The following is a 17,102-nucleotide window of genomic DNA, read 5'->3' as shown; positions in this document are numbered from 1 at the left end:
TTTGTTCATGACGTGCAGGACATTTCATTGACAAATGTGACAAAAACGGCAAGGGAGGTAAGTTTATGGATAAAGGATGTTAAAACTAAGAAAGGTAATGTAATGTAATTATCATCGTACTGAATGAAGGCCTGTTAATTTTTTGTGTTTATATAGACTTATTTTAACACATTGGTAAATAAAGTATTTAAATGCACACTGATTTTTCTGAACATTTACCTTACTCGATTGCTATCAGGAGGCCAGCGACTTAAAAACCGGAAATGATTTTTTTTTTTTTTGCGATGCCTCCATATATATATATCCTTTTCAGTTTTGGTTCAAACTCAATCTCTATCAAATTTAATTATCTTATCAAAACGTGCAGGATTTTATATTTTTATATTTTATATTTCACTAAATACTGTTAATATGCCCCGCCCTGACGGTGAGATCATTATCAAGTGTCGGATGGTACTGTTTTTAATATCATGTGTGATCATTTTTCTTCAGTTCTCTTTTATATTAATTTGTTTAAATTTTGTCTTAAAAACGACATAAAGAAATGTGTCTCTTTTGAATGATAAGACGATTTCAATAACAAAAACAATGTACATAATGTTGTCCTTATTTTATTATCTTAAAAACGTTTACATCACCATCATCTTCATCACCACCATCGTCATCACCACCATCATTGTCATAAGTGACATCTGTTCATACACTGAGCATATCTATAAATAATACCGACTTGATATAAGTTCGACTCGACAATCTGATTGGTGGCTATTTTCTTCGCTCGGAGAGTATGTCGGTCACATGACTCTACATGATAATGAACTTACAGAATAGCACTAACCAATCACAAAACAATAAGATGTCGATACGTTTTCATATTGCAAGGCAGATAGGTAAAACTAATATATATGTCTACGCCACTGCTTTAGTCCGGAATCCAAGGTCACATTCCTGTTTAAAATGCGGAAAATCATAGTCAAAATCCGATTCGAAATACGTATACAAAGTCAAGTTAGTCTCTAACAAACGGAATACAAGATCACATTTGGAGAGAGAGAATACCAGGTCACATTCCTTCCGAAATATGAAAAAGGTCGTATTCCGATCTGAATGCTGCCCTTTATAAATACCGTTTACATACGCTTAGAATGTCATTGCATCACAGAACGTGTACTGTTGCTATGCGTAGCAAAAGTCGTTTAGCACAAAATCTCGCGGAAACTTTGAAAATCTGTCTGGTTCGTCAGTGCCCTTGACAAGAGCTGCCGTTTTGATGATATATGATGATCCTATGTTCCTACCCTACTTCATAGTAAATCTAAATGCTGGCTTGTATTAATCCGAACTGTTTCAAGCTGAAATTTGAATCCGGTAAACCACCTCCGCGAATATCAGATTGTGTATGAACGATATCATTAATATCTCCATCACGTGACTCACAATCTACTTCATCTTCATCATCGTCATCGATTTCTACCTCCTCAGATTCTGGGTCGATGTCAAATGCATCTATTTTGTCGCCAGGTTGTGACTGATCCTCTTTCTGTGTGACGTAATGGCTATTCCCTTTATCTCCCTCCGCCATTCTCTTCTGTGATGTTTCTGATGAAGGCTTTTTGCTTCGTTTCCATTTCATTCTCCGGTTTTGAAACCATATCTTAACCTGAAAATAATAAGACATGTTATGAACTATTAAAAAGGTGTAGAAACTACTTAATTCAAATTGACCTCTAATTTAATAAATGGGTGTTATTTGGATTTCAGATTCGTTTGTTTTCCCATCCCATATGTGTCATATGTATGTTCAAATTGTTGAATATTGAATAAAAGTAATTAATTTAAAGTAAAGTGTTTCTATAAATGGACGAAATAATATAATTTTATCACTCTATTGTGACACTTTGTGAGAACAATATCTTAACCTTAAAATAACAAGACATCATGAATTATTTTTTAAAAAAGTTAAAACTACTTTCTTAACTCCAACGATCTTCTAATAAATAATTTACAAATTGTGCAATAGCCAAAATGTTCCATTAAATGCGACTACAAACGTCAACAAGAAAACAAATCATTGCATGCTCTCTAATGATGACGTATGCTCAGACAATGTCTAGATATTGCGGTAGGCTGAGAAGAGGGTGACTGAATTGCCGTCACCTGGAAATGCGCATCTCAACTTCTTAAACATACCGGATGTTAATATGTTTTAAAAATTAATTCGTTGGGGTCATTCTATGATTTGACTACGTCACAGAAGTAGTAGAAGAAGTCGCAAAGAACGTTCGTGTACATGTAGCAAACCCATTGATTGCGTCACTGACGCATGAAAGGCTTCGCGACAACCGCACTTGTGGCGTAACATGTTCATATGGAGAAAAGAAATATCCATCAATAGAATTCGGACAACGTGAGTATGTCATTAATAGATAGACCGTTAGGATTAGAAAACAAAAACTATAAGTGATATTAATAAGCATGTCTGGACATGAGGATGGCGTCTTCTGTCATTTAACAAAATATATCAACCGGAAATAAAGATAGTTTTTGACCGGATTTTTATTTCCGAAGGAACCAAGTTCTTCGTCAGTCTAAACTGTACTGGGATCCCTATATTTGTCTGAGTAGTGAGTCACAGACTCTTAAATCTGATAACTTTTGTATTTTGACAAGGTGTGAATCCGATACGGAGGTCCAAGTAATCATTAAGCAAGATCCCTGATAGCATAACCATGCATTCAAAAGTACAAATAACTCGTTCATTATGAGAATAACGACCGTGTGAAAAGCTACAAATCGAAACCCGAACAGTCAACTACCATCAGATGTCTATTGGTTAGCAAAGTCCTATCACTATCCTGCAGAAAATACCTTTCTTATTTCTTCGTGGGTGAAATTTCTGTCATTAATCAAGACTGTTGCTGGGACAACTCGAGATAAGTACGACTATAGGACAGCTGGATATATATAGATAATATACAGGTGTTGTTTGGGGTATTAAGAAGTGTATCCTTGTTTTCAGGTAAGGTGTAAATTTTAACCCCGTATGCTAATCCCTTCTTAAATGGAGGTTGGTGAATTTACAAAAATCGTATAGTCCCTTTCGATAAGTTACCTTGCAGTCCGGAATTAGCGTCCCAATATTAATCGCCCGGGCGTTTAGACACGACCACGTTCAATTGCAGTTTCTGTGTTTTCATTTGATAAAGAGTCAACACGAGGAAAATATGCAAGATAAAAGATTTGTATAGAGAGGAAGATTAGCCACGTTCTCCTACCTGTTTCAGCTATTTTATCATAACTTAAAGGTGATTAAGAAGTGAACATTTGCTAATGAGCTAAATTCCATGCCTAACTTTGACATATAAAGGCTATAGAACGACTGATAGATAGGTTTTAAATGACGAGGAAAGGAATGGGGGAAGTCGGGAAATAAATACTATAAGGTGGTACGATCACCTGTACTTGAGACATCTTAAAGAGTTATATCATGCTTATCATCGTATCGATGTGAATTGGACAACATTTTTTCTGTTATAATATCATCGATTTTCACTTATAAAAGCATTTATACATCATATTAGTTGTTCCTTTTGTAAGACATCAACGAGATTTGTTAATCTAATTAATCAATTGTAACCTTAATCCTATATAAAATAAAACATATATGTACGGATGAAAACCTGAAGTTGACGAAGAGTTTAAGTACTATAAAATATATAACGATAATCTTATAGTAAATTCAAATTCAAACCACGTCAAGCACAGCCTTACAATAATCGCATCAGTTTTTTTTCATCAAATATCAGCTTTGTCGTGTTGTTAAATCAAATGCAATGTCAAACTGCCCATTTTACCTCAAGATGTTCTTTAGAAATAGCCATTAATTTGTCCCAACCTCAAATAAAAAGATGTAGTATAGTGTTTATGACAGATGCTTGTATAGTCATAGTCAACACTTTGGCAATAGACTAAGTCTATATGTTGATCTTTCTATCTAAAAATACCTCAGTTTGGACTTCAAAATTCGAACGAAATCGAATTGTAGGCGAGCATATATGTAAATAATTGTAAAGTGTGAGACATCTATACACGACTAAATTAAATGAACGAATTGAATATTTCCCCTGTTCAGTTAGAGTTCATAACTCCGATACATACATGTAGTGCTGTCTTACAATCTAATAGCTAGCTTTCCTTTATTTCTTACTTCTTATTGTTTATTTCTTTGGGTACACATGTACAGTGTACTTACAAAAACTTTTTCCTGGTAAGTTTCATGTTTTCTCTATAGTTTTTGTTGTATTTTCTTTCAGCTGAAGGTCAGTGTTTCTGGAGTTACGAAATAGTAACATTATCATTATTATCTTCATTTTTTAAAAATTTATTCAACTGTGTCTGGGACCACTTCCGCCCAATCTATTTTCTGAACACCGTATGAATTCGACATTTTATTGCAGACTCAAAAATGACAAAATTGGGTTAGAACATCTATAAAAGCATTTGTGATATGGTGGAAGTTCAGAATAAGTTGTTAAAACTTTTTTTAATTATCCACCACTCGGCCATTATTATCATTTTTTAACTTTTGTCAATCGCGGCAAAGATAGATTTAATTAATAACATCTCGGGCAAACAGTGGAGAACTTGAAATAAGTCACCAAATAGAATTTGTCTTTAGATGGTTTGTGCATTATTTTATATCATTTTTAATATCATGCACTATGTTTTTATTTCTTTGGGTAAATCTTTATCCTAAATCATCTTGTTGATCCAGAGATAACTCATGTCAAGTCTCATCAAACTATATCAATAAAAGGATAAATAGACCCATGGTTTTGAGTTTTTGGACTTCTTCCATCTCAAAAGGAGTAGTTTTTTTATTCGTTCAGTTATCAAACTAATCCTATCTAGATACTGTTTTTTGCAGTATATAACCATAACGCAGATGTACTGCGTGATATCATACCTGTGTCTCCGTAAGCATTAGCGATGTCGCCACCTCGAACCGTTTGGGCCGTGAAAGGTATTTGTTCATCTTGAATTGTCTCTCCAACTCCAGCAATTGTTGACTGGTGAAGGCCGTCCGAGGTCGCCTAGTCTTACCGAGTAGACTGGACTGTTGCTGGGCTGAAACAAAACAGTACCATACATTATATAATCGGGGTAGCCTTGCTGGGTTGAAACAAAATAGTACCATATACTGAATAATCTGAGTAGACTGTTGCTGGGCTGAAACAAAGAAATGCCAATTACAACATCAAATTTGCTGGGCGGAAACACAGCAGTAACATTCACTTCATCAAATTGGTGTATATGTTGTTGCTGGGCCGAAACATAACACTGCTATATATAACTTACTGATTTGTAAGACTTTTAAAAAATTGTGCTTTCGTTTGTCAAATATTGGCACCTTTTTAAGGTTTATATTTAAACATCATAATTTATGTTTGTCCAGTACACAGAATATAGACCATCAACCATGCTACACATACGTGTATGTGTAGAATGTGTCGATCATCAATTTTACAACTGACATTCGAATTAAGCATTGACTTTATAATACCAAAATATGAGATAATACATATATATTATTTAATCTCTCATTAATAAAAAAAATGTAATGAGTAAATAAAGATAGGTCTTCAAACTAAATACATGTGTGTCTGATATTTATTAAAGAAAATACATTTACAAGAATTATTGCTATTTTCTCATTTGATAAAAGATGGACACCGTGATTAAAAAATGAAACCGAAAGGCAGTGCAGCAAAATATACAGTAGTGTAATCACCCTTAAAGAACACTCAAATGCTCTCACTATATCCTAATTTTGAGCATCCTGTTTTATTTGCCGTTCCAGAAATGCAATTACATTTGTCAACAATCCACTAATTAGCTCTCGAAATATAACGGAGAAGTTCAAATAAAGACATGCTTGGTTAGGGAAGGATCATAACAGTAACCGTGGCTTCTGTGAAAACGTAGTCATGTGGAAAATCGGAATTCACATAAATTCTATTAATGTATTGGCTGCGGTGGGGAGAACAGATTCTAATGAATAAAGAGGAGACTTATCAAGATGTTCTCTTTATCCATGATTGGGGCCATAAACAGGGTAATTTTAAGCATACTTGGTTTTATTGATCAGTGTATTTAAATATTTTTGTTTGTATCTTCCCGTAAATTTCATTGGATTTATTTCATTTGTTTCTTTTAATGTATATATATTTTGATCACTTTAAAAAACAAGTGTGAACGATTACGTTACACCAGTTTCCCTCTCTGGTACCTCTTTTGGGTGCTCCCTTACATATGCAGACAGAATAAAAGCACTTCTCATCCTGTTGTTTCTTTAGAATTAATGAAATTATCTTTCCTCGGACAGATTTTCCACCAATGATTAAAATCGTTTTCCTCGTCATTGTGATGATTAATTTCGGAAACATTTCCTTCCGCTTCATTTCCAATTAAATTGTAATTACTTAACCAGTCGGCGACGACAACAGAGCTTTTCTTGAGTGGTAACCGTTAACTATAAAGAGCTTGAACTTAACCTCGGAAATATGGCGATACATTTCACACCGGTAAACTTTTTATGTTTAACGTGGTGCAGGAAATTAGACAAATCATCTCTACAATGAAATCAGATCACTGAATCAATATCTAAAAAAATATTACTGTTCTTTGAATCGAGATAAGTATCCCACGATTCGGTAAGATTCGATAAACCGAAACAATATTCTCTATTTAATTTCAGTCTGGATTTGTTTGCTTTCAGAATCCACTATGTAAAAATCTACAAACATTATCATTATTTAACGAATAGCATTTTTCCTTTTTTAATGAGGAAGGCAAGTTTGTGAATTGATTAAACATAATGTCATTAATATGTGAATGTATACCATATGTCTTTTTGTTTCAATGTAAACGCAATGAACTGTGATTGAAATTTGATATAAACTATTTCAGTTAAATTTGATTCACCAATTTACTCTCTACTTCTCCGCCATGTCCATAACATAGCAAGGGGAAAGTGCAGGACAAATTTATAAATTCAGCACATCAAATTACAACTAAATATGTGTAAACTATTTTCCTTTTTAAATCTATTGTATGTATAAATCAATATTATGAGATTATGAAATAAGAAATATTGCTTCAAATAACCAACACAAGCAGACTTAACAATATGACTTTGTCTTGGTAGCAGCTATTTTTATAATAGAAAAAGAAAAACCTAAAATATCGGTAGATCCTGGACTACAGGCCATGTCATACATCTTCGTCGTCTTGATTAGAAATAAAGATTTTTTTATTGAAAATGCTATTTTTATTAATTGTTATGAATGAAATGTAAGTATGTTATTTAAATCTTTTCACAGAAATCCAAATATGGTCATATTTATCACATAGATATTAAGTTAACAGAATGAACTGAAATTTTCCAATTCTTTCTTGTATAAAATGAAGAAACAAACTTGGTTGAGTGTTTACATAGAGAGAAACACGTCACAGAAAAGAATGTTAAACTTCCAGACATTGAATTATAAGACAAAGCAATTTTGTGCAGGAAAAATCTAAAGTTTAATTTTAAAGAGCCAGAGGTGAGACGATTCGACGAAAACAAAATCTTGACCCTTCGAGCGATCAACTTGAAATTGCAATGTATGTAATTCTTGTAGACAAAACCACTTGTATTTTTACAACGAGTTGAATACTAATGCGTAACATTCCATTCCAAAATCATTCAATTAAGTATCGATTTTTGCCTATTAAGTCTGGCAGGCTTTTTGTACATTACATCCATGGCTGTCCGAAGTGGTGCTTGTCAAACTTAAATGAATTTTATCTTTACTTTTTGTGATTACTTTCTTGATATTAAATTCAATTCTACTATCTTTTCTATTTAGGCGATAAATGTACCGACCCTGTCAGTGGCTGTAAATCTCGGTCATCATGATTGCTGTGGCTGTTTTTGATTGATTACACGCGCTGAGTGATGTCAGCCGGTAGTACAGCACTACAATACTGTTTGTCGTTGTGCTTTTTAATCTTCGGTTTTAATTTGTAGGATCAAGTGGATTTAATTCTGGGGGAAATAAGTTGATTAGTTAATTTGCCCTATCGTTAGTAACTTAAGGAACCATTCTGGAGAGCTTTCCTCGCCTTCCCTTTGTGTTCCGACCACAGACGCTATTGAGAAGCCAATTCAGTCCTTACTGCAGAAGAGCCCGTCTCCTTTTCAGCCTTTCTCATGCAGATTTGATTAATCTGGCGAGCTTGCCCTATGGTGGCAAAACCAAATACAAATTGTCACTAATGTTAGGCTAAATCGACTGTCTCGGAGGCTAATAGCTGGCGAATTGAAAATTGAATTAGCAAATTGCGCTCCTTGCGCCCGTTACAGCGCCGTTTTAATCATGTCGTGATAAGGCAGTGCTGTTGACATTTACAAATGAAATACAATCTACCAGATGCCGCCAATACACTCTGTACATTCGTAATGAAATTTTACTACCAAATTTTCCCGTCGTTTCTTCGCCTCTTTCCTGGCTAATGAATTACGCTTGGTCTCCAGTGCATTACCGGCAAATAGCGATACAGAGACAAACTATAGGAACGATTTCTGTCGTTTAGGGGCAAGGCGTGACGAGAGAGAGGATGAAATGACCAATTCCTCACTGGATGATGGCCAATTTGCGTCGATGAATTCTATCATTGTTGGGGGTAACTAGTCGTGTAATTTAAGAATAACATTCCTCTAGAAAGATGTATGAAATATCGTGATGATGGGAAAGCCACTTTAATACTCCAATGGCAAGACGATACCGATTGAAGAATGGGGTCCTCTTGCGTGGTGCTATCAGAGGAATCCTTCCATGTATCTAACTGGGTAAATTTGTGTTTCCGGCAATCAAAGTTTAAAATCTCTCTTCTTTGTGATATCCTTAAATGGGGATTTGAAGAACATCCATTACAAACTAATAACAATATGAAGCAGATTGTTCAGTCATTCATAAAACAACTAAAGGGTCTTAATCTAATTAATAGACAACTATTTCAACCAGAAACCCCCAACCCCTATCCCCCACCCCAATCCTCCTGTATTCGTTATCTGTCCTCCTTTCACCTCTTCTTTCATCGTCTATTAGTTTGTCATTTATAGCAATGCGTAATGTATTGTCGGGAGAGGAGCCTAGGAAGTTGTAAGAATTAATTTGATGGAACATCTCTCAATTACAGTTTTCTGCTTTTCAAGACTTCTTAATATATATCCATTTATCTTTTTTAATATAATTCTTGAATAATTTGATACATAAAGAATAGTTTGTACTTTGTGTCATTAAAAGCATCTGGTAAAGGGTGCGGCGTACTCAAGCTATGTGACACAAAAACAAAATGGCGGCGCTACGTTATTCGCTCTAGTCGAGCTGACGGCACGAATCAGCAGTACGGATCCATGTGTTATCTTCATTAATTTCGTATGAAATGAAGTAATAATGAATAAGATATCGTAATATTTGTTAACTTATGAGATAATAATAAGTCGTACTCGTGCAGGCCGCAATGGATCGTTCTCCAATGTCGGACGAAGACTTTATCGGTCATAGTTGCCGCTATCGGTCATCTTTAATGATGTACAACTTAAGATAAAAATTATCAATCAATAGACGATCACGTCGTTCTCTTAACATAGTACTACCGTATTATGTCATAGACTTAAGATTTGGTACGGAATTACAGATAGGAACGTATCTTGTGAGATCATGCTTAAACCGTGAGAGAATGCCATTGAACTTGTAGCATGCCTACATTAACTGCTACGTGGCATTTCTGAGGACAGAACACCGTAATATGCATTTTATATCATTTTTTATTACCAACAGACATATAATGAAAATTATTTAATCAAGAATCATTTTACGATAGTTTCAGTCAAATATTTCAAAAAATACTTGTGTAAAACGGCAGATTAGTTCATATCATTTAAATCAACGGTAATTTAAACCAAATTTCGTGTTATTTTATCTGTTTAAAGATAGTTATTACTAGACCCGATGGATAAGTACTGTATGTGCTCCTCGCCCTACTTAGTAATCGGAACTGACTAATACCGCACACGGAAACGGGCATTTTCTTTTGTAATTTGTTGCTAAGATGTTTGAGAAAAACGTCGACCGGAAATAGTAATTACCAGGCATCCCCAGCATCCGTTAATCGAACTTGCTATTCAGAAACGATTTAAAGAGTTATGATAAGCTGAATACAAAACAAATGGCTTAAAGACGTTTCCTATATTGGCCAAATAGTTTCTTGGTGTGTTAATTTCCACACGTTAAAACAATTTTCATATTTTTCACTGATAATTCCCGTTCAATTGTCAAACCAGATAACTATATAAACGGTAGGTGTTTGCACAGGTACGCCGTTGTTACCTGTCTACCTGACATCGGCGAACTCTTTGATGTGCCCAGGTGTTAAGGCTGTCACTTTATAACTACATATTAAGGGAGATTTGGGGTTGTAAATTGACGTGTTTTGTTGACAAATCTGCCCAAAATCGTGCTCTAGATGCTGAAATACCAGCGTGCGTTAATAAATGTCACATTTTATTTGATAGGACTGTTTCTAACACCGACCCCAACCATATGTCTGCAATCACGTGATAGTCTAGCTTTAAAAATAGTACTTTACACTGAAGTCCTTTTCTTTCACTACGTACACTTCAATCATCTTTAACATTATAGGTTGGCACATTGTCATACTATATCCACATTTCAGATTTCGCTTTGCGTAGTTTGGAGGACCACAGCGGGACACTCAAGATTGTCTAATTAAGAAGTCAAGCTGACCAATCAGAGAACGTCTTGACAGATGGGAGGGTCCTAGACCAATCGAGTCTTACAGAATGATTAAACTACAATAGAACTATCGATGACCGCGGAACAGCCACTCTGGAGATTAACCTAGGAAAATCAGTCGTTATCAATCATTGAATAAGTACGTCCTGTCTGTATTTGTGTAAACGGCGTGAACTGTCAGCGTTTTACAACACCAACTGATCAAAGCTGAACCTGAACTTGGCTGAAGTGGTCTAATTCAACCTGACAGAAGTGAACGGTGACAATTGTTTACGTTTAAACTAATTTTAATTTATTCACTTCAATTCCAAGCAACATCACAACAATTTGATATTTGAAGAATGCCATCTACAAATCTCCTCCACGTACTGAGAAAATACACAAAAGTACAAGTTTGATAAGTTACCTAACCTTAAATGTTGATCGTTTATTAACGATTTCACTCCCGTTAACACACCCGTCAATTACCGGGGTCTTCTATTACGAATAGTAACCTTTTAAAACTTAAAAAAAAATTGAGATTTTTCTTCGGCAAGGCACTGACGCACACAAAATAAACCACTTGATAATCTGAGAAATTCGCTGGAGCCCTGACCGTGATATATTGAAAGGTGAATAATAATGCTTGTGTGTCCTAAAATTACAGTATTGCGTTTATATGCCTACAATACGAATGTCGACCTATCAAAAACAATACTAGAACTTTCTGGTCTCCAGATAGTATTGATTATATAAACAGGAGTATTTGAATAATGAACGATGCAGTTCATTAAACAAGTTTTCACAAATGACGTCTAAATAAAGTGAAGAAGGGCATATAAACATTCTTAACTTTGATACGAAAAACTCATTTTCGTATAAGCTAATTAAGTTTGAAAAAGAATCCTTTTTCAGTACACAATCAAAGCCCTAATTTGTTCTATAACCATGGATTTCGGTTCTTTGGTTTCCATCTCAGTTCTTCACCCCGTTGCCATGATATGTATCCGATACCGTTATCTGTATAGCCGAGGACTAAGTCTTGTTCTCACTTCTATCATACAGACACGGATTAAACAGACTTAACACTGCCTTTCCTCTATCGTCCATTCAAAAATACCCGTTAGAGTGTTATCAACACCTGTATCAGCTAGATGGATTTCCGATCCAAAGAGAAAGGTGAAAATCCAAAATGGACGCCTTTGTATTTCAAATCTGTCCCGCAGTACAAAGCAGGCATGTTCCTTTGAAATGCTGCGCCATTTTTCAGCGTGTTTCGATGAATGGGATTATGAGTACATAATTGGTTTATGGGGAACTTAATGATTCAGTGTATCGAGGAATTACAGGGGAATTACAGGGATTATGGTAGAGTGTGGTTAACCGGGACAGGCCTTCTCACTAGTTAAGGGGGCCAATAGCCAACACACCCAACACATCCAGGCAATGATGGATGAGCATAGTATACAATGACATCCGTATGATTAGATCGTCATCAATAAATACACGACAAATTAATGAAATTTATTCGAGAGTGGTAAATATGAAGGATGTAATGTAAACTAGAAAATTTGTGATCTCTACAACCATAAATATAGTAATTAATATATCATGATAACCATGACAACAAAGTGGACTCTCGAATGTCGCAAATTCGAATTATCAATTGTTTAACACATTACAATCAATTATTAGCAAACCGAATCAATCAGAACACTATATTCATTATTATATATGAAATATTCTATTAAAATGGTTCAGACATGAAGTGTGGCGTTAAACTATTTTCTTTCATTTCAAAGATGTCTTCTAACAACAATGAATAAGAAATTACGGCATACAACTGTAGCTATGAACCAGTGTGACATTAAGACTGACTTGATCTTGACTCTTATAAACAAAATTGTTCTTTTTTCGGAGCCTCTATTGATGTGTTCTGCACGTATAAATAAAAACATCACGCGGATTTAAAGCAAGCTTCTCACCGACTTACCAGTACAAGTTACAAATGTATTTTATGCATTTCCAGAGTGATAGAATGTAAGATGGGATATTCATGTCAGTATAGTCAGTGTGTCAAAACTATACCCCGGGTTATAGCTTGTGTTGTAGAATCATAATATAAAATCGTACTTGGGAATTATAACATCATTGATATTGGAGTTCGTGTATGTCTGTGAAAGAAAACCCAATTATATCAACTTTTTTTGATAAATGATAATCATTATGTTTGATAATCAAATTGATACAATGACCCATAATGATTTACAAACTGTACTAAGCAATATTTCAATCCGGATACCATTACCTATTTGTACCTTATTACATGTATATGTATTTATATAAATATATACGTGATTAAGGATAGCTATTCTTTACATTGCAAGTCACACCTACTAATCGATCATTCATGGAAATACTGAATGATACGTTTTATAGTCAGCGATAAGCTGCAGTTCCGGACTGGTTTATAGTGAAAAAATTATTTTTTATTTAATATGTAAATGAGTTTTGATTTCAACTTTCAACATCTTTTATTTTGGTGTTACATCGACTGTAGAATGGCAAAATTTCTGTTGGAAGTATGTAATTTTAAATCATTACACTTAAATCAGAAATCGCCTATGTTTCCAAGTCAGGATTGACTAGCTCATTAGAATAACTCTTTAAAAGGAGATAATGGGATTTCTGGTCCCGTGGCTTTATTTCAAATCTAACCACATGCACCTGAAAATAACTAAACAACGCCAGATTTATTGTTGTTAATTATGTTTTAATGATTTTTACCTCGGCTCCTGATGATTAATCAATAACCGCATGATTTTCAGTTTGTTTAATCTCTAGACAGAATAGCTACAGTAGTTATTGTAGAATTACATAATGAAGTAGATCGACGTCGGACCAAATTTACGCAACTAAAAAAAACATGATGAATATTGCATTTAAAAATACGAGTTTAGAAAAATTAACATCAAATAACATTATACTGGATATTTTCCAGTAACGGTTTATCTCGGGCCAGTTTTCTGTTCACTTTATGTGACATAGTGGTATGGAAATAATTTTTTTTTTTTTCGTCGTTCTCTCGACTGATTTAAGAATTTTCTATTCGATAAAGTTATTAATAGAATTGTGTCTACTTTTTAAATCAGTCCGAAGTCTGTATTGTATATACATACACTAAACAAAAAACTTTCCGACATATTCTGCATTTTCCTGACATAGATTTGTCCATCTATTTACTACAGACACATATATGTACGATGTATATTAGATACACATGTATAAAAATGTATTAACTTCTGTCAATTTTTTTTCGAATCAGGATCCACCTTCTTATACACCAGTGAATCTCTCCATTGTGTCGCGATATTTTCTTTCTGATTGTAAATAAAGTAATTAAAATTAGATGCATACTTGAGAATTAATTTCAATTATTTGAATTTCCAAACTGGTCTGAAACTCACGTCTATCTTCATATTGATCGTGGTATAACAAAAGTCAAATAGAAAATGATTATCGAGTGAACTTTTGGTCGATACAAGAAAAATATTTGATCAGATTGAAATAAAATATATTGCGTATATATCGCATTAAGAAAATATTAGCGTGGATGTCAGAAACAGACAGTCAATGAATAATAGACGAAACAGCAGTATACTGCTGTTTAATTTATCATTTTGGTATTTAGTGTATCTATATATATTTCTAAATATTGAAATGTGTCTTTTACCGTTTTTTGTTGGGTTTTTTTTTCTGATACTTTAATGGTATCACATGTATATTTTGATAATATGCCTACCTATTATACACAGAATCTCTCTCCATTTTTACTTTTTTTTTAATTTCTTTTGCGTTTTAGTCTGAGTAAATATGGGATACACTTGATTGAGTTTCTCCTATTATAGCGAAAATTTCTGAAATAGTGACGTGGATTTATTTATTTCTAGCATAAGGTAAACAAAGCGATATATATCATCTAACGGTAATACTACTGTATAGTGTATTTGGCATTTGTATTGTCTAATTATATATCGAATTATACACATTGAAGGTCGGATTGACAAAACACAGCCTGCCATTAAAATAACAGTAACATGTGTCGTATTTTACGAAGGCTCTTTCGTACACGTTTAACGGTACTACTTACCATAGTGTTATACTAATAAATCAAACCTATATCAAAATAGCATTTTCTGTTTACAAGTACAATGTATTCTTCTTAAACAAAATTATTTTATGTAATAATCTATCCTACTTTTCAAAGTAAGGATGTCTTTGGTTATTGCTTGTGTGTGAATATTCAATATGTATCCTAACAACGGCTGCTACTAAAAGAGATATTAATTTTGTTAAATTAACTCATCAAAGATTTTCTTTAAGCACATGTCAGGTTGGTCGAGGATTTTTTTTTCGTCGAACGAATTAATATTAAATACAGCTATTTAGTTGTTTAATTTTACATTAACTTTTTTTTATTCCACATTACATTTCCCTAAGAACAAAATATCTCACTGTGTATGTGCTTATTGATATTCATAACTTAGCAAACTTTTTTCTTGTTTGCAAAATCGGATTGAAATTTCTTGAATTCCCTCATCAAAGTGAACATTTAAAAAAACGATTAATAATAGAAACTATTGAAGCGGTTTTAACTTTAAGTAAATGAAGAGTATTCTGATAGAAATATACGCAAGGAGTGTGCAATTAAAATCAAGCTTGAAATATTGATATTTTTAATAGTATTAATTTATTCATATATAAGACTTTGAACTGAAATAAACGTTCTTTAAAAATTATAAACAAGAAAGTTGTAAGAAATGTATTTGAAAAATTACACATAAATACACATTTACACACAAAATGCTTGTGAACTAGATACATATTTAAACTTAAGTCTCTGGGAAAAAAACAGACACGTAAACGTGCATTTTTTAGCTTCATGTAGGAATGAATCAATATTATTAACTGTAAGATAATAATAATTTGTACACATACCATCTGATAGAAAAAATGGCTTAAAAAATGTTCAAAGTAAAACTTTCGACCATTCTTAACGAAAAAAGCAATTTAAGTTTTACGTTAAAATGTATCTCGCTGGTAACTGGAAAAGCAGTGTTTGTATGTTTTTATATTATACAACATTATTCTTGAAGTTGGATTATTGCAATGTATCTAATGGATAGTAGATGATGAATCGGTTATTTGGATGATAAAATGAGTTTCTAACCTGGTGTGCATAATAGAATTTATCATACGCCCCTTTTCTCACACTGGAAAAGTTTAAATTTTCTCCCTATTTTTCTTATAAACCTTCGATTTTCTTCTCGTATGAAAATAATGTTCATACCTTGTCCACACGTTGTTGATGTTAAAAGAATAAAATACTTGATGTACAATTCAATATGATACACAAACTCCTAAAATAAAATACTTATTCTCCTAGGCTTATCCGTTTTCATATTCTTTTCCCGAACCAATGACGTCACTCACCTGTGTAATCCATCATACGGGGCATCAACATGCCGCCACGTGCAAACCACTCATTCAGGTAAGGCTGGATATTTTGCGCGTGTTGTGAAAGTTTATATGCATGATCCGCAGGACTGTGGAAAGCACTTCCGGAAAACATGGGAACACCACTTCCGCTTCCATTATGCCCACTTGCGTGTCCATTAAACGCCCCGTACATCTGTTGGGCATGCAGGAGACCTTGTATTGCAACCGAATGTTGATGTAATAGAGCTGGATGCTGTGTATTTAAAAGTCCTGGGCGGGGAATAAACGTGCCGGATGTGAAACCACCGGATCCGGAAGGGGATAAGCTCGAGTCAGGACTGTTACTTCGGTGGCTAGAACCTGAAGACGAGGGTCTAGGCGACCCTAGAGTTACCACAGGTGATACTAATGGTGATTTAGAATGAAAACGATGTTCAGAGTCTGAAGTTTTCTTGGGTGTTGAAACGGATGAGGATTTCGACAACAAAGCGTCGATGCTGAACGATTTGCGAGAATTATCCATCTTCGTTGTGAAATGCATCAGATCGTCTTTGTTTTACAAAATGTTTTATTCCTTTTTAAAATGTAAAGAAATACATATATTAATTCTGTTTCAATCTGAATATCGTCCAGGAGAAAACTTCATTTCCTTCGTTGAATGATGTCGATATCTTCTGTACAGACAACTTTCAGATACGAGTCCTACCCGCGCACAAGTTTGTTTATCCGTCACAACATGAAGCTGATTTTGTTTTTCCAGTC

At 34.1% G+C, this 17,102-nt stretch overlaps 1 protein-coding gene across 1 annotated transcript; it reads right to left on the bottom strand.

Annotated features, from left to right (window-relative positions):
- Positions 1–1,315: 1,315 nt before the first annotated feature.
- LOC132556817 (motor neuron and pancreas homeobox protein 1-like) lies at positions 1,316–16,881 on the bottom strand. Its single transcript, XM_060221262.1, has 3 exons — positions 16,335–16,881; positions 4,967–5,127; positions 1,316–1,660 (listed from the first exon to the last, which is right to left on the bottom strand). The coding sequence occupies exons 1-3, from the start codon at positions 16,879–16,881 to the stop codon at positions 1,316–1,318; spliced, it is 1,053 nt and encodes a 350-aa protein (XP_060077245.1).
- Positions 16,882–17,102: the final 221 nt, after the last annotated feature.

This window comes from Ylistrum balloti, unplaced genomic scaffold (genome assembly GCF_031769215.1).
Source record: "Ylistrum balloti isolate Yb309-2 unplaced genomic scaffold, AGI_CSIRO_Ybal_v1 Utg370590, whole genome shotgun sequence".
In the NCBI taxonomy this organism is placed as follows: domain Eukaryota; kingdom Metazoa; phylum Mollusca; class Bivalvia; order Pectinida; family Pectinidae; genus Ylistrum; species Ylistrum balloti.
Note: the sequence above shows the minus strand (reverse complement) of the source record. Positions and strands in the feature narration are given on the sequence as shown.